At 35.4% G+C, this 27,697-nt stretch overlaps 2 protein-coding genes across 2 annotated transcripts in view; both read right to left on the bottom strand.

Moving 5' to 3' along the window:
• erbb2 (erb-b2 receptor tyrosine kinase 2) overlaps positions 1 to 13,560 on the bottom strand; it is a 39,114-nt gene extending 25,554 nt beyond the window's left edge. The window contains exon 1 of the mRNA XM_016244769.1: positions 13,284 to 13,560. Coding sequence (XP_016100255.1) covers positions 13,284 to 13,362 — 79 coding nt within the window. The 5' untranslated portion in view covers positions 13,363 to 13,560. The remainder of the gene's footprint in view (positions 1 to 13,283) is intronic.
• A 7,860-nt stretch (positions 13,561 to 21,420) lies between these two features.
• On the bottom strand, positions 21,421 to 25,746 carry pgap3 (post-GPI attachment to proteins phospholipase 3). Its single transcript, XM_016244746.1, has 7 exons — positions 25,743 to 25,746; positions 24,582 to 24,679; positions 24,306 to 24,458; positions 22,366 to 22,428; positions 22,181 to 22,242; positions 21,569 to 21,705; positions 21,421 to 21,446 (listed from the first exon to the last, which is right to left on the bottom strand). The coding sequence occupies exons 1-7, from the start codon at positions 25,744 to 25,746 to the stop codon at positions 21,421 to 21,423; spliced, it is 543 nt and encodes a 180-aa protein (XP_016100232.1).
• Between the last annotated feature and the right edge of the window lie 1,951 nt (positions 25,747 to 27,697).

The following is a 27,697-nucleotide window of genomic DNA, read 5'->3' as shown; positions in this document are numbered from 1 at the left end:
ATTGAAAATGTCAAACAATATACTAACTTGAAATTTTAAAACAAATCCCAAATCAAATAAATAAATAATACAAATAAAATAAATTTCTCCATGAAAGTAAACTAAGTAAATACACTTTGCCTGTGCATTTTAATCACGATCCAAACAAAGATGCTGCATACATGTTATTTAGATTGTACAATTTTGAAATTTGAAACAAAAACTTTAGCTTTGTGATGCTACATAAAAAATCTGAACGAAACAAAAACAGCAGACGGGCTGAATGAGACGCAAATGTCACTGTGACAGCAGGTGGCGCTTAAACAGGAGGTATTTATAGGCTACTGCCCCTTTAAGACCGAATGCATGGATCCAACATAATGATGCACTTGCGATTTCTTTCTCCACTGTTTAATTTAAGACATGAAAATGCTTGCCGAGATAGTTATTTTGAGATAATTTTGCGTGTATGTGTCCGTTCAAGTGAAAGAGGAATCAATTCTGTGTTCGTGCTCTGCCTGAAACGTATGGCGTTCCGACAGGATCTTTAATATGACGATGTAACATGCACTCGTCTCAATGAACTGCATCTGTCAAACGTGACGTCTGCGTCTGCCACATTACAGTTCGTCTGCCTGAACATGACGTCTGCGTCTGCTGCAAGTGTTTCCAGCACTTTCACTTATTCATGCTTTATTATTCCTATTCATTCTCTATTATTGTTTTCACTTATCCTCAATTATGTTTAATTAGCTATTAAGTGCTTTTTACCTTTCTTATGTAGCCTATAGCTTTTTTCCAAATGGTAGGCCTAAATACTAATTTATATATGCCATTGTACAAAACGACATCAATTAAAAATACATTCAAATAATAAATATTTTGAGATAGAGTGGCAAAGAGTTTCACTTTCTATTTAGTTTTTTAATGTACTTTCCTTTTTTTTTACCATTTGCATGTATGAATGTGATATTTACCCAAAAATAAAACAAAGTTGACAACATCCAAAAAAAAAGAGAATTTAAATCACACTTAAAAAAGAATATATCTTGCAAAACAAATGGAGGAATTGTTTCCATTTTTACTGACAACCAACAATGAATATCAAACCAGAATTTAGAAGTAACCTCTCAGTAAAAGAATAGGTGATCAAATGTTTCAGGAAAAGAATAACAAGAACCACATGGGTTCACTTAAAAATTAAATCTTTTCTGTATAAAATCACTATGCCGTCTGCATCTGTCAAACGTGACGTCTGCGTCTGCCACATTACAGTTCGTCTGCCTGAACATGACGTCTGCGTCTGCTGCAAGTGTTTCCAGCACTTTGTGATTGGTATGCTTTATTATTCCTATTCATTCTCTATTATTGTTTTCACTTATCCTCAATTATGTTTAATTAGCTATTAAGTGCTTTTTACCTTTCTTATGTAGCCTATAGCTTTTTTCCAAATGGTAGGCCTAAATACTAATTTATATATGCCATTGTACAAAACGACATCAATTAAAAATACATTCAAATAATAAATATTTTGAGATAGAGTGGCAAAGAGTTTCACTTTCTATTTAGTAGAATTTAAATCACACTTAAAAAAGAATATATCTTGCAAAACAAATGGAGGAATTGTTTCCATTTTTACTGACAACCAACAATGAATATCAAACCAGAATTTAGAAGTAACCTCTCAGTAAAAGAATAGGTGATCAAATGTTTCAGGAAAAGAATAACAAGAACCACATGGGTTCACTTAAAAATTAAATCTTTTCTGTATAAAATCACTAACAGGGTAAATCCTAAACATAATTCTGTAATGTGTCACCTTGACCTTTGGAGCAACTGTAAGATAAAAGGTAAAAGCTTTATCTATTACTGAGGGTTCAACATCTCTCAGAAAATAGCACTGATAATCTCCTGTGATAACAGCTACGTTTAAATTCTTTATAAATAAGTTTGTTAATACACACTTATTATTGAAGAGATCTAAGCCTATATTAGCCTACATATTTTTAAAGAAGGAAGAGAACAGGCCTAGATAACGGGTCAGAAAAACTGCAGTACTTTACAAAAGGTAATGGTAAACATTTTTCAGTGTTCAAATTGAGGGGAGGCTGGAGGAGACCCAGACCTCCCATAAGCATTAAGGGACCTCTGTTTTTTTTTTTTTAAATGCATTTAGAATGCTCCCAAAATTCAAAATGTGTGGACAGAAAATGTAGGCCTATATACTTATTTCATAATATCACACAAAGAGTGCCATTTTTTTGTGCAAAAACCACAAATGTGATATTGATTTTATACAACAGTTAAATAAACAAGAAGTTAATATTAACAGACTTACGTTTTAGACACCATATTGCCTATTTTTGCTCTATTTCGCCAATAAAAAATAGCTAATTCCAAACAGAGCCACAGCGCTGTTTTGCATCTCTGAACAACATGACAAGTTTCAATCCAGTTTTTGTGCTGTTTTGTTATCGATAAAGAGAATATGCGTAAAAAAAACTTTGAAAAAATTGCTGTCTACAGCCTGTTTCCATCCAACTGGCCTTTTACCGATAAAATGCTGTGCGTGATGACGTCATCCCTAAAAAAAATGAATTGTTGCAAAAGTTTTGGTGTATAGCAAAGAAAACATTGCCCTTGAGCCGTTTCCATACATAATTTCACCTATTACGTAAGTTATACAGGCTAGTAGCCTGTTCTTCAACCATTTGAAACAAAACTTTTTTATATATCCTATTATTAAATTGTATAGGCCTGCATAAAATTGTTTTTAAAAAGTGTCAGGAGTTGTTATTGTTGTTTTTTTTGTACTTTGTTATAGACTATTTAGAAACTTGATCATCAAGCATTATTCATAAATATGTGCAGTTGTATTAGCCTATCATTATTTTTCTGATTAACTTTTAGAGGAAATGTTCATTTCGTTTATTTTATTCTCCTAACCAACAACCGACAGTCGTTAAGCCATTATTAACCGCCAACATTATGTTAAATTACAATTAAATGAAATTTGATTTGATATGTGGCTGTGACCCAATAAAAATACCTAAATTTGTTTTCCTGGGATTAATTTTACACACGCAAAAAGCAGCATAAACAACAGAACGTGAGGATTCATATGGTCATGTCACGCACCTATAGCGCTTCTGCGAATGCAGAAAAACATAATAAAACTATAGGCTATATAAAATAAATAAATAGGCATATATGCGAAATATATTTTTCTAAATAATAAATTAACAAAATTTCTCATTTTTGTGATGCGCTCGAGAAAGCGGCATCCTGTTTTTTTCCTTTATTTTACAAAAGCACAATGTTTTGTTTTTATTGTGAATGTACACAAAGGAATGTTTAGAATAGTTTTGAATAATGTCTTACTCTCATATGAGCACAAATGAAGGAGTAGTCACACCGTGTCTACACCGGACGCGACAGTTGCCGCACCACTCTCGCGTCCGGTGTAGACAGTGTAAGTTGTTTCCACTTTTTAAAGGAAAAAAAAAACTAAAACAAGTGATCATGCTGGCGCCTCACTCGTACAGTTAAGCATTACTAACTGGACAATTGCAGCCTGTTCATTGTCATAATAAAATACAGTGAGCCAAACATTGAAAACCATGCTATTTTAGTTCCCCTCAAATACTTTAAATTTAACGGTAGAACAGAACTCAGAACAAAACAAGAATAAAAATATATAAGAAGCTACTATACAAGCCAAAACTAATTAATTAAAAATGTTGTACTTCGTGTTCCAATATCCACGTAAAACAAAATGTGCTTGGCATAGTAATATCACGTGAGTATGGTGGTCACGCTGAACGGCACGGACTACATGGCTGTTTAAACTGAGCAGTGCAGTGTCAAAAATAATGTAAACATAGGCTATAAGGAACCTCAAATTAAGATAAGTATGTTTGAGAGGTAACTTGTCTTTTTCCTACCAAATATAAAATAATTTTAGATGCAATTTAATAATATGAATATGATTTAATGCACTTTTGAACTACAGGGAAAGGGTGTTTTAACATGTGCAACACCATGAACACGGACACTGCCTATAGGCTAATTCTGCCATGTGACACCACATTTATTTGCGTTAAAGCCCCTTTTCTCGACAAAAAGTGTTTCCAAACTATTTTTTGCAACATTTGAAGTATCGATATAGAATTTATGCGCTAAAGTTAAACTGAAAAAGATAATGTCAACACATGATAAATTTTATCGATAAATGGCATTTCCATTAGCTATATTGGTAAAAATTTTGAAGATCTAAATATTTTTTTGCAAAAAATCCTTGGATGGAAACCTGGCTATTGTTTCGTTCCTGAATTAATCAACCTTTTAAATGAGCAATGACTCACTTAATAGTGACTTGCTGCCACCTACTGGCGGTTTTAATTTAAAATTTAAGAACCTTTTCATTTAAAAAAAATAATAATTTCAAATATCAGTAGGCTCTATTCAACGTTTTAGGATTAAAATATCAAAACATTATTTCTGCATTTGTAACTGCAGGTTAAAGCATTCATGTCCTGCATTAAACAGTGTGTAAATGCATCTAAATGCCTCTTCAGATGCAGCTTCTGTGTTTCCTCTGCACTGCAAAGATGAATATTGTTTATAATGATTTTATTGGTTTGGTAACAGCCCCAAATGTCTTATTATTCTAATTCACTTTATTGATTAAATATAAGAATTTGACTCAAAAGATAATGCACACTTCTAGAAAAAGGTAAAAATGCCCATAAAGGGTAAAAATAACTTTTGTTGGAAAAGATAAATTTCTATCACTGTTGTGAACTGACCACGCAGAATATGAAGAGGAGTCAGCTGTCCACGGCAGTCCTGCAGCGCAACACACTCAGAAAAATATAGTCTGATTATCGTTATGGCTAAAATTCCAGAAAATATTGAGATATAATTTTTGTCTATATCGCACACAAATCTTTATCGCTATATAACATATATTTAATTCCTCTTTGGTACACATAATTCACTGATCATCGTAAAATAAGCTTAAAATAAGCTTATCTTAAAAATAGGTTTTCTCAACGATAACGAGGAAATGACAAAATAGGTGAATCATATTTATATAAGGTTTTATTTTATTTATTTATTTTATTTTTTGAAGGGGGCGGGGTCTGGTTAATATTGTGAAATATTCCTGTACTAACAGAAGTGACATATGTATGCATTATGATGGGACTGAATAATAAGTCACTGTTTTCTCCAGTTCACACTTCCTTTCAAAGTTCCGTTGCTCCTCTTTCATCATCCTAACATTCCCTCGTCTCTGTGCTTGAGTGTTTGAGGGGCGGCTGGTTGTCTTGAATAGAAAACAACTCTATTAGTCCATGTCCATGTGGCCCCTTTCTCTTTCACTCTCATTGTACTTCTGTTTCTCCATAATAATTTTTATTCCAACTCAAACCTGATTCAGACTGGCTGAAGTGCAGTTGTTTTACACCACAATGTATCGCCAATGGCATCCAAACCAACAGGTTTACACACACACTCGCTGTGAGTACTTCTGGCTTTTGCTTGATAGTTTTAAGCAGTTGTCTAAATCAATATAATACCCAGGCCAATTAACTGGCTGATATTTGGTTATTTTATTGGTGATGCTTGTCTGATAAACAGTAGCAGTAGTCTTTATTTAACTGCATGGGGAAATTGCGTTCCTCTTCAAGGGAACTCACACTGCGTCCTCTAGTGCACATTATAGGGCCTTTCGCACCGCAGGAACCTTTTCATAGTACCAGAACTAATTGTGGAACTACCCACTTTTTGGCGTTTTCGCACCGCCGAAACTGGGAGCGATTTTAGTACCGGACTGCCTTTTTCTAGAACCAAATTAGCTCCTACTCCGGAGCAGGGTCTAACCGGCACAACTGGTACTAATTGTGACGTAAGTAGACATTGATTGGCCAAATGCGTATAAAAACCCCCCCCCCCGCCATGATTTAAAACGCTGTGTAAAGATACTGTACACATTGTGTCAAGTTATTTCACAAGTATGGAGAACAGCGATAGATGGACGGATGCTGAAGTGCAGGCACTTGTAGCAAATGTAGCACTGCCAGTTGACGTTGGAGATTCTAGTCCTCCTTTTCGTTCTTTCAATCGCTTTACGTATACGTCGACTTTCCATGTCCATTATTGTGAAACCCGCGAGACACAACAAAAACACAGCTCTGACCACAGCATCCTCCATCCTCCTGTTGTTAATGTTGTTCTTCTTTGTTTCTGTTGTTGAACGCCGCGCACAAATGACGTCACTGTCGACCGGCTTACGTCACTTCTTAGTACACACTGTCGGTGCGAATGCAACCCTTAAAGTAGTACTGGGAAATAGTTCGCGCAAAATCGTCCCAGTACTTTAGTACTGTACATTTAGTTCTGGAACTAAAGTGGTGCGAAAGGCCCTAATGGGGAATGCCATCAGCATGACTGGTGTCTGTAGCCCGTGACATCATTAGCGGCTAGGAGTGGGACAATATATCGATATGGCGATATATCGTTGTACTTCTCCATGCGATATGAGAATCGATATCTGGCGCCAAATATCTATATCTTACTACAAAACAATACTACAATTTACTACAATATATTACTACAATAAGGCGAAATTTCCCTGCTCCCAGCATGATTGATGCATGATGTGTGGATAGAGTGTGTTCGACTCATAAGGAAGCGGGATGTGCTCATCGTATGCATTCACAGGACTACTGAGAGGAAAGGTAAGAAGCCTGGTTTTTCTTTGCTTCACCTTTTGTATTTTTTGATTGTAGACAGCATTTGCATGAGCGTGTTCACCTCTCATGTGAGTTGAACGTACACGTTACATTCAAAGGGCATTAAAATGCGCGAGACGTGAATTTATATTTATTTACAAAGGTATATTATGTCACACTTCACACTTCTCTAGTAAGTTTCGTCTGTGTGTGAAGACAGTAGCGCAAATCTGTGAATGAATGTTCCGAAGTGAAATAAACTTCAACGGAATAAAGTTGAATGGAATTGAATTGAATTAAAGTTGAATAAACTTCAACTTTACTGTTCAGTGCACTGATGTCAGACTCATTTTGGATAATAAAGTTTATTGTTAAATTGTTAAATGCCCTGCCTCCATCATTACATATCTTTGTCATGTCATTATAAGTGTTTGATCACCACATTTGAGTGATCATTGCAAAAAATGTGTTTATGTATATATATATTCTGTTTATGTATATACTGTATTCTATATATAGTACCAGTCAAATGTTTGGACACACGAATGGGAAAGTGTCCAAACTTTTGACTGGTACTCTACTATAATATACACAAAGAATATCGGCCAATATATTGATATCTGCCATTTTTTACTCCCTAATATTGGTATTAGTAATTGGTATTAACCTAATATTGAGTGATTGATTGAAATATTTGTCCTCTGGTTCTCCGAAACGGATGTAAGGATCACCGTCACTGCACGTGAAAAATTATTTCCCTACTGGGAAATCGGAAAACTCTAATAATACAAATCGAACACATCTTCTTTTTAACGCGAGTGTCCATTCCAACTTAAAATCGATTAGCAATGGATTATAAATATACTTAATTATGATGAAAATACCAAAGATAGCTTGAATAACACAGATAAACTATACATTGTCGAGAGGGTTCCTCGAGCTGAAGGGATCCCCTGAATTTGATGCGGATTCGCCGCGCCGTTACGGAGATATGGCCGTTCAAAGTTTCAATGGTTTTCCATAGACTTAAGCTTTGAAGCGTTTCATCCAGGTCACCAGTATCAAACAATGGAGCGCGCTCTGCTGGACAAACTAAGTAATTACACAATTTCAAGCATTTTATCTGCGTTATATGTTCTGTAAAAAAAAATTCATATCGGCGGCATATTCGCCAATACCGATATATCGGCAACAGGCTCATATCGGCCGATAATATCGGCAAAACTATATATCGGTCTGGCTCTATTAACAATAATAATATAAAAAAATATATTTTTTTAAATGTATTGTCCTGCAACATGGTTATAAAACTAACCTCCAAAATACAGAAACTATTAACAAAAGGCATTTGAGACTTGGCTTGGACAAAAGCCTGTCCCTGTCAATCATCTATTGCATTACCATAAAGGTTTTAGTCTACCGAACAGGTGTTGCATTAAACAAAAAACCTGTCTGTTCATGGAAATTTCAAGAAGATACATATATTACATACACACACATACAAATCTGCACTGAACTTTTCAGCATGACTGATATTAACAAACTGCGATACACATCATGTGGCGTATGTGCAGTTAATTACAGGTACTTAGGGATGTAAGGTGTTTGTAGTACAAAACTTTTTCAAAACTTTTTTTATACTTCTGTTGTGCTTTAAAACATGCAATAACACACTGACATAATAAGCAATGTATGTAGGGCCCTATGATTTCTGCGATGCAGAAAACGTGGACAAAATACACTTAATAAAATTGCAATATGGACTAGTATTCTTGTTCTGTGTGTCCACTGTGAATGAGTGGTGCAGTTTCATCTACTATTCAAGCATGCGTGATGCTCGTGGTGTTTTCAGTCTTTACCATCTCACTATATAAAAACATGAAAATATGAACTTCTCCACAACTGCTCTGAGAGTCAATTAACAAATATTTCAAGATTTTCATTTGATAAAAACTATTGTCAGATACTTAAACTCTTCACTACAACTACAGCTGATAATAAATTTGTACTAAATCATAAATCCAGACAAATTAAAAGACAACAGAATTTCTGAAAAATAAAACATTTTATAAGACCCTATTATTGTAAAAAATTATTAAATTATTAAAGTAGTTTTATAGCTTTATTAATTCAATTAAAATTATGTTTAATTATTAAAATGAAATTAAACTATTAAATCAGAATCCACTTTTTTTTTAAATGGTAAACAGAATTTTGTAAACATAAACCAGAATTTGGGAAAAAACTAAATGGATTTCATAGAGCCCTAGAAATGTTCTTTTTTAAAAAAACATGTAATAAATTGTTGTTAAATTGTATAAGTTTCATTATTTCAATTAATTAGACATGCTTTTGATTACTAAAATTTAATTTAAGCATTAAAACAGAATTCAGAGAAATGAAAACAGAAAAAACTAAATATATGAGAAAAATAATATGTTAATAACTGTAAAATTACAATTCTAATATTTATGGCTGATTTCAATTATTTTCAAACGGTAAACCATCAAGCTTTTATTTTGGTGGAAACACTGTAGGGGCCCCTCTTTTGTTGACTTCAGTAAGTGTTCCTGTTTGGGAAGATGGTTAGCACATATTGCATTCCCAAATGGACGTTATAAGCGACCCAAACTAAGAGCAGATTCAGATGAATTCATGTGGAGCAAAAAATTAAAGATTTTGGGGAAAAATAAAACACAATATTGGAAAAAATAAAAAGGATTTCTAAGAGCCTTATGTATGTAGTTGCAAAACAAGAGACCATCGCCTACACACTAGTGTAGACACATTCCTTGTGTCACTGGAAACTTGTTGTGTCACAAGGCATAAGGGCTGCTCTCGGTCTCTAGGACAACAGCACAGGAGAGACAGATTGAATATAAATCAGTGCTCTTTACCTGTGCAGTGAGCAAATTCACCACACCTACTTTTGGTGTGCAGCCAGACAGGAAGTAGAGTGTACTTTCAATAGGTTTTCAGCTGCCAACTTCTGTTAACCACTGCTGCCATATATTGTATTCGAATATTTGGGCTCATAACAAAACGAATATTCGAATATTAGTTTATTTAAATGGCGTTTAACGAGAAAGACGTGAAATCTGTCACCATTTTTGAACAAGCTTATGATTAGGCATCATACACAACAATGTTCTACAACAACGTTACATTATATCTCAAGGTTTTCATTTAGTTGAAAATGTGTGTAAACAATATGCAATATGGGATTTTTAATGGCCGATGCCGATATTGAGAAATCAATCTGGCTGATTGGCCGATATTAGGCCGATATAATACATGCAATTACAGCAAATGAGAGACATGCAGAAAATTGGTGAAACTAAATGAACATTTATTATGCATAAATATTTATTAAAACCTAAATTAAAAAAATTAAACAACTGAGGTAACAATTAGTGCAGCCTTTCCTTTTCTTTTGCTGAAACATCTACCAAAAAAATATTTATAAAACCTAAACAATTCAAATGTAAACAACAGAGGTAACACTTAAATGAACAAGGTTTAGCGCAGCCTTTCTAACATTAATAATTAATGAACAAATTCATATTCATAAATTAATGTCAGAAATAGTATGTGCAATTCCATGTATTTTATGTACAATTCATATATAGTTTACCGAACAACAGTTAGTTTTAATTATAGTATGGGATAGTTGGTTAATAATAAAGATGTAGGCTATGCCTCTGATCCGTTTCGTTTTGCTTGTCTGTTTCATTGTAAAAATAATACAAGCCTGAAGCAGTATGATTACATGCTTGGTTATCAGCATATAGCAGCATTAAATAAGACCGGAACATACGAAAAGGTATACTACACGCGATATTACGCCAATCATGGGCAATCAAATACAGCATATATTCCTGAATGAACATATAAAGGAATTCATACGTATTATTATTACTTAACATAGAGTTTGTGTTTTTTTTTAGCTATAATCCTGCTATAATGATTGTATCTCCAGATTTGGAATGTCAGACACAAATCAAATGAACTAATTATAGGACACTTTAACAGCCTGTATTCACCGTTCACTTTCATTGTATTAAAAAGAGCAGTGTGAACATTCTGCTAAACATCTGTCTGCTCTACTGAAGACAAAATGTCAAATGGGTTCAGAGTAAATTATTTTCTGGATGAATTAACCCTTTAATATGCTTCTCAAAAATGTTACTGTAACAACATAATGACTTAAGGTGATAATACACGGGGCAACTTTTTGAGCAATGTTGCTGGGCAATGTTGCTGTCAACGGGCAACTAGGTGAGACATAGGGCCCATGACCGATCTAAAGTATCCAGATAGAATTTTGTTGCCCATTCTCAATAGGAAAGTGCCCAAGCAACATCGCTCGGCATCACTGCCCAGCAACACTGCTCAAAAACTTGCCCCGTGTATCATCATCACCTTTAAAGTGGGAGCAACATAGAACCTGAGACAAAAGTTTCTGCATGAAAAACACTTTTCTGTAAGTTTATGGACATCTCTATTCTCACAGAATTAAAATGATTATTAAAACTAGAGGCAAAGTGTTGCCTCTTTAAAAATCACAAGACAAACTACTGAAGAAAATTAATAACATACAAACATTTTCCATCTTTGCCTAGTCAGTGAACCACCACATGCTGGCTACAGTGATTCTCAAGCTTTTTGACTCCAAGGCCCATTGTTCACATTAATATATGAAGGCCCCATGACTTTTCTTTTACTCACAATTTCTACCTGACAAAATATTTTGGAGCTTGGCATAACTAGAAAAATGGATAACCAAAAAAATGGCCATGGAGTTATGCTATTTCATTCATTTACATGACTTTTCCCGGAATAGAAATCACACTTTTTAAATGAGGCTTCCTCATATATTCTAGTTTTCTCAGAACATGTGCAAGCTGATTTTTTTAAAGAAAAAATAGGCCTACTTATTGAGGGAGTAAATTAAAATAAGAAATATCTTGATTTATGGTTGTTTTATCTTATTTTAATTCTTCTGTTGTCTTATTTTAAATAATTTCAAGTCATCTTAAGGCCCCCTTGAAAGTTTGCTGAGGCCCCCTATAGTGGGGCCCGGCCCCTTGGTTGAGAACCACTGGGCTATACTCTAAGAGCCAATAGTCTTAAAGTTATTGCAACCCTTAACAAAACTCAACAGGAACGTTCGACATTGCACACTTGTGTTTCATCAAAACATAGGCAATTTCCTCCTAGTTCTGATGAGTTACAAATCTGAATGTTAAGGTCTGTTTACACCAAGAATGTTATACTGATATCATTATAGTTGTGGTGTGGACATCTCTATTCTCATAGAATTAAAATGATTATTAAAACTAGTTATTATTTGTATCATTATAATTTTGGTTTGGGCGTCTCTATTCTCAAAGTATTAGATTGATTATTAAAACTTTATGGTTATAGTTATTGTCCTTGGTGTGAATGGGCCTCTACTCTGATTTTAAATGTCCATACAGCATGTGAGACTGAAGACCAGCAATCGTGTGGTGACACTTTCAGCTAACGGCATTGCTAAAAGCCACCATTACCGGCTCTGAAACACTCACAATGAAAAATGTAAAGCATATCTAAGACAGCTTTGCACACCCGCACCAACTGATAACAAGGATAAGCCCACCGAGCACAGCAATGAAGTGACGGTTAGTTTACTAACTGGACGCACAACATGTTTATGTCGTATGCATATGCAGAATCAGATGGCAAAACTTTGACAGGGATTGATCTTGCTTAGTTTTGAGAATGGGAGATGCAGTCACATTAATGGTCCATGCCAACAACGTCCCATGCAAATGTCCCAATTGCATTGTTTATGGATTCTGCTTGTCAACAAGACCGAACGCTTCTCCAGGCTGTTGACAATCTGAGCGCTTTAAGAATGCCTAAGACAACAGACCGTTTGCTGAAAATATTTACGGAACATGAAAACACCAAACACTCATGCAGACACACATTTGTTTTGTTCCCGTGTGTAATCAGAAGCTGACACAGTCACGCAGAACTTTAAAACAAACGACCTTTGGAATAACTCATTCAGGGAGCAGGAAGGACGGAGTGTATGATTCTCTAAGAACATGAATTCTTCCTCCAACTAAGTGCACGTATTGTACAGACAGAAGAATGAAAAAGAAAATTCACAGTTTAAACCTGAACCATAAAACAAACAATAGATTACGACATAGTGATATTTTTGTGTTGCAGTGTATATCTTAGTCTTATTTAGGTACATTAATACAGGCTTAAATGGTAAAATTGTTTACTCCACTAAAATAACTTACGAAATGCGTGTACATTTCAAGACAGCGACGCGGCAAAACTAATCGCTCCAAGCCTTTGGCTCGAACAGCCGCGTACAAACGCAGTGGGCCCCGTGCGCCGGTCGCCTCGCGACTTTAGCAGTGTAGCAGTTTCTCCAAAAGAATGTGTCCCTCCTCTGTTTGCTCGTGTTAAACACTTTATCTGCTCCGTAACTTTACATTAACGTAGTATGTAATAGCATAAAATGGGAATTTTGGGATAGTTTGGGAATGTGTGGAGATGACCCACCTTCTCTCCCTGAAGCGGCTGTAATACCCAACAGCAGCAGCAGGACCCAGACGAGCCCAAAACTTCTGTCTGCCTCCATCGATTAGTCCTCCATTAGTTAATAGTCCTCCAGCTCATACCCGGACCCCGTACACGTTACACAGATCCCCCTCGTGTAGTTTCGTTGCGTTAAATATACCCTTTTCTCGTGTCTTTGCTATTTCCCGAATACCAACAACTTCCTGACAGGAGCGAGTGCGCCTGACTCTCCAGTCAGAGTGTGTGTGCGCGCGCTCCGGCGGAGGAGTGGCGGTACAGATTGACTCCAGTAATACAGTAATACAGCAACACAGTAATACAGTAATACAGTAATACAGCAACACAGTAATACAGTAATACAGCAACACAGTAATACAGTAATACAGTAATACAGTAATACAGCAACACAGTAATAGAGTAATACAGTAATAAGGCAACACATTAACTCTGTAATACAGCACAGTAATACAGTAATACAGTAATACAGCAACACAGTAATACAGTAATACAGTAATACAGCAACACAGTAATACAGTAATACAGTAATACAGTAATACAGCAACACAGTAATACAGTAATACAGCAACACAGTAATACAGTAATACAGTAATACAGCAACACAGTAATACAGTAATACAGCAACATTCACGCAGGCCAGTTATGGAGTCGGGAGCAGTTTTAACAAGACCAAGGCTAGTCTTTGACTTCAGTGAATATTTCTCCTATTTATATTCAAATATATCGTCTTGAAAACCAAAAAAAGCTACTGAACATTTCCAACGTAGTGCCCAGGAAATCAAGATCTCACTGAATACCCACGCAAGACGTATGGAAACCCGTTTCCGCCACTGAAGAAAAAATAAAAGAGGTAATTGCGACTTTTTATCTCACAATTCTGACTTTTTTTTTCTCCGAATTGAGAGAAAAGTTGCTAGTAATAACTGGAATAATTTTATTTCATATAGAAAACAACACGTCTTTATGGAAGCCCGTTTCCGCCACTGAATAAAAAAAAATTGCGACTTTTTATCTCACAATTCTGACTTTTTTTTTCTCCGAATTGAGAGAAAAGTTGCTAGTAATAACTGGAATAATTTTATTTCATATAGAAAACAACACGTCTTTATGGAAGCCCGTTTCCGCCACTGAATAAAAAAAAATTGCGACTTTTTATCTCACAATTCTGACTTTTTTTCACAGAATTGCCAGTTTATATCTCTCAATTATGACTTTATATCATGCAATTGCGAGAAAAAAAGTCAGAATTGCGAGTTTATATCACGCAATTCGGACTTTTTAACTTGCAATAGCGAGTTTATATCTCACAATTCTGTGAAGAAAGTTAGAATTGTGACATAAAAAGTCGCAATTACCTTTTTATTTTTTTTTATTTATTCAGTGGCGGAAACGGGCTTCCATAAAGACGTGTTGTTTTCTATATGAAATAAAATTATTCCAGTTATTACTAGCAACTTTTCTCTCAATTGCGAGTTATAAAGTCATAATTGAGAGATATAAACGGGCAATTCTGAGAAATAAAGTCAGAAATGCGAGTTTTTATCTCGCAATTCTGACTTTATAGCTCGCAATAGCGAGTTTATATCTCACAATTCTGTGAAAAAAGTCAGAATTGTGAGATGAAAAGCCGCAATTACCTTTTTATTCAGTGGTGGAAACGGGCTTCCATAAAGACATGTTGTTTTCTATATGAAATAAAATTATTCCAGTAATTACTAGCAACTTTTCCCTGTACATATAACTACATTTTATTGGCCACTGTCATTCAGATATCATAAAGTATTTGCTTCAGAATAGTACACAGCAGTTCTATTAGTAAGAATTTTCACTGAACTTGGATGGTAATTATAAAAGATTAGGAAAAAGATATTTTGCAATTGTTAGTAAGAATGAACATTTTTGAGTTTTAGTAATTAGTAGGCCTAAAGAATGAGCATATCTAATAAATATTAACTGTATTGGGAACTTTTAACAATTGAATAGCTACATGATATCTGAACCACCGTATAATATTTAGTGAATAAGGATAACTTTGTAACCATGTTTTCAGTGAAGATAAATTCTAGGAATTACTGGAATATCTACTAGTTAAAAAATAAGTATTCATAACTCTGAAATGGTTATTCTTAAGTCTTTAAGAATAAATAATCAATATATCATTGAAAGATGTAACTGTTTAGTAGTTCACCCCAAAAATTATAATTTGCTGAAAATGTACTCATCCTCAGGCCATACAAGATATAGATGAGTTGTTCCATTATCGGAACAGATTTGGAGAAGTTTAGCATTACATCAATTACATGCTCACCAATAAGAGTCAGAACATCTGAGAAAAAAAAAACATCAAAAATAATCCACAAGTAATTCTCATAACAGAAGCAACAGTTTGAAGTTGCGAATTTTAATTAAATTAGATTATTGAACAATAAGAGATGAATTGTGTGTGGGCGAGGGTAAGGTTATGGGTAACCTTTTTTGGGGGGGGGGGGGTTTTAACAGTTGATTGTTGTATGTTTGATCTGCTCTCTTGATTGATTGCCTAAGACAAATTTCTCCTGAGGGAGATAATAAAATGGAATACTAATACTAATTAATTCTGAATTACAGATTTTTTGCTTCACGATAACCCACACGACTCCAGTCCATCAGTTTTGTGTTTTTTTATCAGCTGTTTGGACTCTCATTCTGATGGCACCCATTCACTGCAGATGATCCATTGATGAGCAAGTGATGTAATGTAAAATAATGTTACATTTCTCCAGATCTTTTCCAACGAAGAAACAAATTCATCTACAACTAGGATGGCCTGTGGGTGAGTAAATTATCCACAAATTAAAATTTTGGGGTCAACTATAAATGGAGGAAAAGGTATTTATGCACGTATGTACGCATGTATATGTTTACCAAATTTCTATTTGGGGAGATTTTACGCTAAGGGCTTGCGGCAACCACATGTGACGACCCCGGGCTGGACTCCGCTTCATCCACGGTGAAAGCTGATCCGGCGATCCACCGCGCGAAGTTGATGTATTTCCTCAGCGACCAGCACAGATCAGCTCTAGGCATGACGAAGCGGATATCGTCCTCTTTTGGAAGATCAAACAAAGTAGTTTCGCTTTCACAACGAAACACACAGCGCCTTCACGACATGCAACAATACTACAGCGAGAATAAAAGTTACGCCTTCTTTCTTTGCGTGAACATTTGGGTGGTGTTATGCAAATCTTCCCACATCGTGACTTAGACATGTGGGGGCGTGTTAGAACGAGCCATTTTAGGTAGGCGTGGTTGACTCTTAACTTTTATAAAGAATATCTCTTTGGATTTGAGACTTTAGTCTTTGCAACTTTACAGATCTTCTTTATGCACCAAGAGCTTGTAACACTCCAAAGAGAAAGGAAAAATTTAAAATCGCATCATATAACCCCTTTAAAGTCGGCATAACATGAAAATTCATCTTATCTATTTTCTAAATGCATGTTATAGATCTTATTGTGAAAATTAATCCATGCATACATTTCACTTTTCAAAAAATGGACTTTGTAATGTTTAATCAAAATGAATCTTTCGGTGAAAATGACTTTTCTCTGGTGACATATACAGGACTTCACCAATCATATACAGTAGTATAATTAAACCCCAAGCTCTTCTGCCCCCAGTGTTGAGGCCAATGCCCACAACTCAAAATCCAATCAATAACCAATGGACAGAACCAAGTCTTGCCTTATATTTTTTGGTTTTTCAAAAATCCACTAAACTTGGATGTACGCCACAATACAGAAGAAAAGATCTGTCGCTACTTCCAATTGATCACGATTTTAAATAAACAAGCTTAAAAAGTTGTAGTTAGTGGTTAAACTCCCCCATAGATGTAAAAATACTGTAGCATTGACTTTCTGCTCATTAAGACTCTCAAAAAACAGAGTCAATGATCAGTGGCCCCCGCCATCACTGTTCTGGATACCCTTGTAGTCCCCTCCCCCTCTATACCGCTTTTAGCCTTTCTAAATGGCTATATTTACCCTCCAGACTGATCATGCTTGAGCTCTTGTTCTGGCACACACACATAAAGTGCACAAGTGACGATATAGGAACAAAGACAAGTCAGGCAATCAAATGTGGTTTTGGCTCCAGTCACAATAACTCTAGAATCTGTAAAAGTATGAATTCACTTTAAAATGATACAAGAAATAGTCTGGCACAAGTGAGTAAGAGTTTGTGGATGTCAATGATGGGAGATTTGTGGATACTCACACATGGACGAGTGCTGCCTTGTATGAACAATAAAAAGATTTTAAAAAATGTAAGGCATAGTGTGACAAGCATTCTGAAGAGAAGGAGCTTAATAACATTAAAGTGCACAAGTGACGATATAGGAACAAAGACAAGTCAGGCAATCAAATGTGGTTTTGGCTCCAGTCACAATAATGCTAGAATCTGTAAAAGTATGAATTCACTTTAAAATGATACAAGAAATAGTCTGGCACAAGTGAGTAAGAGTTTGTGGATGTCAATGATGGGAGATTTGTGGATACTCACACATGGACGAGTGCTGCGTTGTATGAACAATAAAAAGATTAAAAAAATGTAAGGCATAGTGTGACAAGCATTCTGAAGAGAAGGAGCTTAATAACATTACTAAGGATATAAGCTGTGGTAGCCGTCAGGTTGCTATAGTAATAAATGTTTGTAAATGTGATGCACTACAAGCTCGAATTGCACAGCAACAAAACACACACACACACACACACACGCACACACACACGCGCGCGCGAAGGATATAAGCTGTGGTAGCCGTCAGGTTGCTATAGTAATAAATGTGATGCACTACAAGCTCGAATTGCACAGCAACAAAACACACACATATGCACACACACACACACACACACACACACACACACACATTTCTTTATCCCTTTTCCATTACCTTCTGTGGAAAACCAATTCTATGTATATTCATTGTAAAGGCATTCTTGGTGAAAATAAAAAGAACAAATTTATATTAAAATGTGTCAAAATAAAGCACAAAAGTGATTGGATATATAAAAATGCAAGGAAATGAAAAACAAAGATAAAGCAGCAACACAGAGAAAAACCATGCTATAAAATCCCAATCAAAAGGAAAAGTAATTTCTTTGCAATCACATATCATGCAACTCTCTAACTCTTTCTGTCATAAGGATCGAGTCAGTATTTTATATTCAGGCAACAAGTAGCTCTGTGGTGCTGAAAAGAAATAGTTGACCCAAATATGACAAATCTGTCATTTACTCATGATTTTCCTTCATGGAACACAAAAGGAGATGTTTAGCAGAGTGTTCACACTGTTCTTTTCCATAAAATGGAAGCACACAGTGACCAAAAGCCTTTGTATCAACCTACAAAATGGCAATAAAGCACCATTTATCATCATACTATACATGTCATGAGACAGAGTTTCAGCAAAATATTATCGATAAATAATGACATTTTGGTCCACACAGAGACTTGAAATAATGCCTGTTCACACCAAGAAAAATAACTATAACGAGAATATAAAATAATTTCTTCATGCCTTAAATATAACTCTACCCTTGCCTTATTTAGTATATGCGAATCCAAGAATTCGCACCAGTTTGGACTACCTGTTCCACTTTCTTGGTTAACTGTAGTAGTAAATGCTACACAATGGCAAGTGGATTAATTCAGCCATATACTGTATGTCTGAATCAGAAACTGATTCCAAAGAAGAGGAGGAAGAACGAATTATACAGGGTCGTATAGAATTTAATGTATCAGAATGTATCACGCTCTACAACGTCGGACACGTAACAGTAATTGATATCATTAGCCTTTGGTTTGACAACATTACCAAACAGTTAATAATGTGTCACTAATGTTACACAAACCACGTTCCTGTTGCCATCTTAAGACAGCTATCTTCTAAAAATCTACATCCTTAGGTAGAAACGCTTTGAGAATGATATAAAAAGCCCCACCCTGAAAGTTGTTGGGATTGGTTCGTGTTAGTACCAAAAAAGCGGTTTGAAACGGCCAGTTTCCTACGATCTTTGGCACACTATGGTTTTAAGGAGAAAATGCTCAGAAATGGCGTTGACTGATGAATTTGCACATGGTTTGTCTTTAAGCATATTAAAAACACCTGATAGGCATGTAAACAACATTAAAAACTTGATTTTCATCACAGGGGGTCTTAAAACACTTGAGCTTCTGATTGTCTGTCAATGTGTTTATGAGCTAGAAAAAATTGTTCTGAAAGTGATTCCAATGATATCATTCCTCTGTGTTGTTATTGTTATAGTGATGTGGACTTTCTTGTTCTCACAGACATAGAATAAAACTTCACAGATATCGCTATAGTTATTGTTCTTGGTGTGAAAGGGCCTATATAGAGCACAGGTCATATAGACTACTCTTTTTTGATACCTTTAATGGTGCTTTTTGTCATTTTTGAAGCTTGTCTGTCCCTAGTCACCTTTTATTTTTAATTATATGAACAATCTGCTAAACTTTTCCTTATGTGTTTCACTAAAAATCATCATGAGCAAACGTTAACAATTCTCATTTGTGAGTGGACTACTCCTTTTAAATCTACAGTGATTAAAGTGAGTGATGACTACAGAAAAAAATGGGTAGTTGGATATGCACTGCTACAACAACAAAACCTCCAATCCATCACAAGTTTATGCCTGGAATTCACAGAACAGTGATCAGTGACTTCCCGCAATGTGGAAACTAATCAGCACTGCACTCTCTGCTGGTAGCTACTGCTATTGCACCATGGTGAGGTAACCGCCACATGTCTCAGAGACAGAGCACACTGCTCACTCATAACCCCTCCTGATGTTCAGCACGCTTATAGCGAATGGATGTTTAAAACTAAAGCTCAATCTACTTCTATCTCTGAAATATATTCACTTCAGGGCCATTAAATAAAGCACCATAAATATAGATAGATAGAAATGGGAGATAAGAACAACTTCTGTGAAGATATTCATCTGCAAATATGGTTATTATTCAGAGCACCTTTTTAGAAGAGTGCTTTGTTGATAAAGGCTGATTTACTTCTTAACTGAAGGCAAAGCTCAAGTGAATGCAAACATCAATCAGGTTGCAACTACAGTATAGTAGCACATCCGGACCAAACAAATAACCCTTTCTGTACAAGGCAAAAATAAAAAGTTATGGTAAAAAGAATCTGTAATCACAAAGAAAACGATAAATATTCAAAACTTCAGCTCCAGGACACGTGCCGGAAGCCACTGCGGTTGAGGCCTGGCTCAGTCCGGCTCTATATATATATAAAATATACACATAGAGAGAAACAAAATTATTATCTTATATACACACAATATGAATTAAATTGTAATATTTGAATATGACTGTTTTTACTGTATTTTTGATCAAATAAATGCAGTCTTGGTGAGCATGTGAGACTTTTCAATAACATTAAAATAATCTTAATCATTCCAGAATGTAAATATAATAAAACAAATCATTGTTTAGGATAATACAAGTTCCTGTGTACCATTTATGCCTTTTCCTTATTATTGTTATTTTATTAACCTTTTTTTTTTCTTTAAATGAAATGTCAAGTGAAGACCTGTAGACATAGTAATTACACAAAGCCGAGTGTATTAACATATAACAAAAAGCTTAAAAATGACCAAAAAACAAGCACTTTGTGAAAACAATACAAGAAAATCTATCCATGTTTACATGAGATTTTGAAATGATAAATCCTGTCAAAAATGTTACAAAGCTGACAGAACAACTGATGCAGGCATTTACATGCAAATATCTACAGTGATCAATAAATTAACTGTGCTTTGATTACAGTCAATATGAAAACGCATTCAAAACTCATTTTAATCCAGTAACGGGATATTTTTCTGAATGAAGCGGGATATTAAAAATATAGGTCATGACTTAATTTTATTCCATGGGAATTGACTGGATTGTGAAAAGTCAGACCTCAATATTTTGTATTCTGTGTAATACCAATCCCCAGTTTTTATTTGTAATAAAGTACGCTTATGAATCATTTACACAATAAGAAACCCAGAAACATTTATTAAGATAAATACAAGTATTACAAATATTAAGTAAATACAATCCATTCATAGCCTTTTCCAAAAACAACACAAAAAACATTTAGGACATTTTTACATGAACTTACCCGTTATCAGCTTATCATAGGCACTGTAGAATCATGTATGTAAACACACTGCTGTATTCACAACACTTACCTATGGTGGCATTGGCAGCCATGTTGTACCCGTAGTCAAAACTGACAAAGGTCAGATAAGACACATGAGATGTGAAGGCCAGAATGAGCAGAACTCCCACCATACTGGAAATTGCAGGCCTACGCAAGCCCAACGTCCTGAAACACAAATATCAATCCTCAAATCAACATCATAAACTAAAGCAATAAGCCCCAAGAAGCCGGGGTTTACAGTGAATTTATAACAGCTAAGGGGCGTTGTTAGAAAACCCCTAAAACCCCCTTAGCTGTTTTAAAATCACTGTAAACTACGGCTTCATGGGGATTATTGCTTTTATAAAACGGTTATTCCATATACGTAGTAAGGTTTCACAGAATAAAACAGAGCAAAAATGATATAAATAAAAACAGTATTCTTCCACCAAACAATGTAGTTCCTCAGAAACAGTTGTGGTTCCAACAAAGTGGGTGCCGAGCAACACACAGAAGTAAACAAAGGTGTATGTTTGTAGTGTAATTTACAACAGCTTCGAACGCGGCTCAACCAATCAGAATCAAGTACTATCCGTTTTATAAAAAAAGATTAGCAAGCATTGTATATTGTTAATCAGCCATTTATTTCCTGTTCACTCACCTTACACAGCACAAGTAGATAGAGTAAAGAATGACAGCTGATGCACAGAAGTAGTCCATCTTCTATAAAACAAAGACAGAAAATCTCTACCAACACTATTTTTTGCCATGCCAGGCATTACTCTTAATCCAAGAACATAAGAAAATGTTTAGAATTTGTCTCTGAATCATCTCTTGAAGGGTTACCTCTGTTAGATAGGTGTCTCTCGTGTGGAACACTGTAGACCAGAACCATGCATTCAGGGAAACCTGCAGAGAGAGAGACGTTTACAGCAAGGTCCAATTCCACTTAAAATATGTTGGTGTGGTTTTCGTAAATAATGAAATTAACTGTAAAATAAGTATCATGAATTGAATGTCTCAGTATTTGGTTTGTACACTTTTACTTTAAAGGGGTCATATGATGCGATTTCAAGTTTTCCTTTCTCTTTGGAGTGTTACAAGCTGATTGTGCATAGATAAGATCCCTGAAGTTGCAAAGACTAAAGTCTCAAAACCAAAGAGATATTCTTTATCAAAGTTAAGACTCTGCCACGCTCCCCTAAAACGGCTCGTTCTAACACGCCCCCACATATCTACCTCACTATGTGGAAATATTTGCATAATGCCGCCCAAATGTGCACGCAAAGAAAGAAGGCGTGGTTTCAGTAACCGCAGTTAGTGTTGAAGCAGCATGTCAGGGAGACGCTGTGTGTTTCAGTGCGAAAGCAAAAGCACTTTATTTGGGCTTCCGGAAGTAGATGCATTTAGGAATCTTTAAGATTACTTACAACAGAACAGCAATGCATTTTATGGACGACCGTTTCGTGAACCTAGGAGAGGAGGTCATTCTGACTTTGCTATGACAATCTGGCGCTTCTGAATCAGCTACTGTTTTGTTATTAGTTTAAGTATTTGCTATTGACTGTTCAAATGAGGAGTTTTGCACATCATGTGTGCGTGCGTGCGCGCGTGTGTGTGAGAGACAGAGAGAGAGGGAGAGAGACCAGCTTCATCATTGTGTCTGTCACGTGACTCTGTTCCCCTTTCGGGCTCTGTCTTTACATTTATTTTGAAAGATGAAGCTCGCGATTATGGTAAGGGGCGTTACATTTCCGACAAGTGCTTGCGGTGTTCGGCCAATCACAATGCACTGGGTCAGCTGGCCAATCAGAGCAGACTGCGCTTGTCGGAAGGAGGGACTTTGTAGAAAACGAAGCGTTTGAGAGAGGCGGGGCATAGAGGACCTACAATAATGAACAGTATTTGAAAAATAATGTGTTTTTTTTTTTACATTAAAGCATGTCAACATATTCTGTTACACCAAATACACAAAATAATGATCTTTAAAAAAAGCATCATATATGACCCCTTTAATGACAACAGCACTGGAGATGCCATGAACAAAACTGATGATCATGTGATCCAGCATGATTTCAGAATGTTCCAAAGAGTATGTGACCATCTAAACAACATGATCAGTGTCAATAATTTGATTGGTGACCTAGAAATAGTGAAAATTCCTAATAATCTTTACTTACTTATTGAAAATTAAAGTAATGCAATAAAATGACTGTTTAAAATTTGATTTGATTTTGATTTTTAATCATACCTAACATCAAATATGAGTTATGCCTCTCTTTTTTTTTTCATTTGACATTGCTGTTATCTTGCATTGGTATAAAGCCTCCATGAGCTTTCATGCTTGGGGTTGCCAGATGTCAAGAGTTTAAATGCCCCAGTCAGAGATTTTCTCTTAATCAATCCCAACCTGGCAACCATGCACACATGCTCCCTCTAGTCTGCACTGCAAAAAAAAGTGCTGATGACCTCAAAACACTGAAAAAATGTGGAGTTTAGCGATCTTAATGCACTATTCTGCTCATGTTAAATGTAATAAGGCCAGTTAATATTCTTTCATGAGGCCAAGCAAACCTTCTCAGTGACGAACTGTTATAAATCTAAATAGGGATCTTAACTATATTGTTTGCAATTGTGGTTGCTGAATAACTGTACTTATGCAACTTTTAAACTACATCACAAACTACAATAAATTAAACTACATTTATTGTGTTTTTTATTTTATTTTTTATTTGGAATAATTTGGAATTATTGGAATTAATATTAGCAGACAGACACTGTCTCACCAGTGAGAAGGCGGTGATGGTGTGGTACATGGGGCTTTGTCGAGGGACGGCGCTGCGGTATCTCAGCAGCATCAGCAGACATGCCAGACCGTTGAGCAGAGATGCCAGCGCAGATGCAGGCTCCTCAAAACACAGGAAACGAGCAAAAGGCCACTAGACACAGTTAGAAATAGGAAAAAAAAGATGTAGAATCAGGGTTGAAAATACATACATTTCCATAGTGATGACCATTAAGATTTGTCCCCTTTCACACTGGTTGACAATTCTGACACTAACCTTCCCGTGAAACTGTGGTACGCTGTAGCCCTCTGCCTGGTACAGACCCACGGTGGTCCACATGCACTGATACCTGCAGTCATCACGACATGTCCAGCCTAAAAGATCACAGACTTCAAATGAGCGATTGCACAGGAAAGGCTGCAGGACAAAATTAATTGACATTGATAAAGTAAATTTGGCATTTCGTAGATCTACAACACTAACCAAATCTCACACAGAATTAGAACATAATTGACTGAATTTATGCAATTCATGCTCTTATAAAATCTTTTGATCTAAAGGTTTATGCATAAATTCAAGTTGTCTACTTACTCATTTCTTTACAAATGTAATTATTTCTTGTAAGATAGGATAGTGAAGGAAAAGCAGCCAACAGCATACATCACTGAATACTCTTTAAAAAGCATCCCAGGATGCACCTTTTAAAGTTGGTTTTAGAGAATCTCCAGTGAAAATGTCTCATCTTTACCTACATGTTCAAAAAAGCTAATCAAAATTAATTTTTGTCGTAATCAACGTTTTGCCACAAATGCTGTCAATTTAGCTTAACTTATATTGAAGCTATAGGGTTGCAAAAAGGTGGAAACATTCCAGAATTTTTGGAAACTTTCCAGAATTTGTTTGAAATATTCCAGGGATTTTTGAAAAGTTTTTTAAAATTAAATTAAATTTTAACCCTATTCATTATGTGGCATCCTTCCACTAGAACAATGATTGAGACATGAGACAAAACATGAAAATACACAATATTTAGTAATAAAAATGAAATAAATACAATATTTAGTAAACTTCATCCAAAGCTAACAGTGTTCAGCTAAACGTTTCACTGCCGAAAAGTAAAATTACTTTTTACTTTACTAAGTAAAGTGTACAAATGACTATTTTATGGTTTTGCAACACAATCATTAAAACAAAGTATGTACATCTGCACATGGCCAGGCTTTAAAAGCAACCCAATTTTAAGCAATATGTATTGGGGGTCCCTGCTCTGTCTCCCTATCCAGCAAAGGGTTCTTGGTCTAAAATAGCTACATTAAATGTTATAGTCTCTGACATAAGAGAACAGTGCTATGCAACGTAAAACACCATCCGCTATTGGAGTTGTGCAGTGACTCGGTGTACAGGTGATTGGAACGGTTACAAAATCATGGGATTTACCCATCCTGGACACAGCATTTTCAGAAGGGACAGAACTATTTGATTTATAATTTGTTTGTTTGTTTTCATAGTTTTAATAGTTGTTATTCTAAACTGTCTGTAAATATTACTACTACAGAGAATGAGTAGGTGTCTCCAAATGTTGAATAGTGTTGTATAAATAATGTATGTGATACATAATGTTTCCTCTCAAGCAGGTAGCCAGTGGTGGTTGGCTGGCCCTAGCTAGTTTAACCTGTCCCTGGTGTTTAGCTGGTTGACCAGCTTTTATCAAAGTCTGAAAAGTGCCCAAAACCCCTCTAAAAACCATCCAACCAGACAAGCCAAGCCAGATAAGACCCCTTTTTGTTTGTTTTGTTTCATAACTTTTTTTCAGTTGGGCTTGGGTTTTCGATTAGTGTTGTTTTAATTATTTTACAAAAAGTACTGCTGTGGTACCATGGTACAGTGATGGAATAAAATGATATATACCCTGACATATCAAGCGACTGCTGTATTCATATAACATTGTACTCCAGCCTGCTTTGAACAAAACCATGGAATGCATTACTATGGTACATGTCCAAAAAGTTGCGGCAATACCAAGATATTGATAGAAGTTAAAGAATAAGAACTTTAAGACCACTGTCCTGCTAAGAAGAAACAATACTGTTATAATGGCAATTGATATAGGCCCATGACATCATTTATTTTCTTTACTTTTTTTAAATTTTAGAACGTGTGCCAATCTATAAATAAAAATGTTCTATACAGGTCTGTTCAAGCTTTTGTCGTGATTTGCACATTTTAATAAATACTCATTTTAAAATGTCCATCGACTCCTGTTCATTTAAATCTGTCATTAAATAATTCAGTATTGCTAGTGCCCAAAACCCCTCTAAAAACCATCCAACCAGACAAGCCAAGCCAGATAAGACCCCTTTTTGTTTGTTTTGTTTCATAACTTTTTTTCAGTTGGGCTTGGGTTTTTGATTAGTGTTGTTTTAATTATTTTACAAAAAGTACTGCTGTGGTACCATGGTACAGTGATGGAATAAAATGATATATACCCTGACATATCAAGCGACTGCTGTATTCATATAACATTGTACTCCAGCCTGCTTTGAACAAAACCATGGAATGCATTACTATGGTACATGTCCAAAAAGTTGCGGCAATACCAAGATATTGATAGAAGTTAAAGAATAAGAACTTTAAGACCACTGTCCTGCTAAGAAGAAACAATACTGTTATAATGGCAATTGATACAGGCCCATGACATCATTTATTTTCTTTACTTTTTTTTTAAATTTTAGAACGTGTGTCAATCTATAAATAAAAATGTTCTATACAGGTCTGTTCAAGCTTTTGTCGTGATTTGCACATTTTAATAAATACTCATTTTAAAATGTCCATCAACTCCTGTTCATTTAAATCTGTCATTAAATAATTAAGTTTATAATAATTTAGGGGACCTCAAAAATGTCCCCACAAGGTCAAAATTTACTAGTATTACTATCCTTGTGAGGACATTTGGTCCCCATAACGTGATAAATACCAGGTGTACACACACACACACACAATTCTCTGACAAATAAATTAATGAATAAGCCAATTGGTAATTATTACGTTAATTTAAAAGGTCCAATCCTGTTTTTTTGTTGTTTTTTTTAAATGCAAAGCATGACTGTTTATATATTGAATATATAATGACTGTGAAAAAATATATATATACAGTACATATACACTTACGTTAAAATTATTATGCATGAGCTTCAGCTACCTACAGTTTGGCAGTGTTGGGTAAGTTACTCCAAAAATAAAGAAGTAATTAAATACAAGCTAGTAATTACATCTTCAACAGTTTAATTAGATTACGGTTCTAATTCAGTTACTTTCTAAATCCCACATCAGCCTCAGTTGAACAAAGCAAGGATAGACATGAAACTACTCATTTAAAGGGGTCATATGATGCG

This window comes from Sinocyclocheilus grahami, unplaced genomic scaffold (assembly GCF_001515645.1).
Source record: "Sinocyclocheilus grahami isolate Dianchi unplaced genomic scaffold, SAMN03320097.WGS_v1.1 scaffold733.1, whole genome shotgun sequence".
In the NCBI taxonomy this organism is placed as follows: domain Eukaryota; kingdom Metazoa; phylum Chordata; class Actinopteri; order Cypriniformes; family Cyprinidae; genus Sinocyclocheilus; species Sinocyclocheilus grahami.
The sequence above is the reverse complement of the archived record's forward strand: the minus strand, read 5'-3'. Positions and strand labels throughout refer to the sequence as shown.

Coding starts and splice junctions, on each gene's coding strand:
- pgap3 (XM_016244746.1), bottom strand. Junction 22,429..24,305: donor CCATCACCGCCTTCTCACTG/GTGAGACAGTGT, acceptor CTCTCTCTGCAG/GTTTCCCTGAATGCATGGTT. Junction 21,447..21,568: donor GGCTGCCAATGCCACCATAG/GTAAGTGTTGTG, acceptor TTTTTGGAAAAG/GCTATGAATGGATTGTATTT.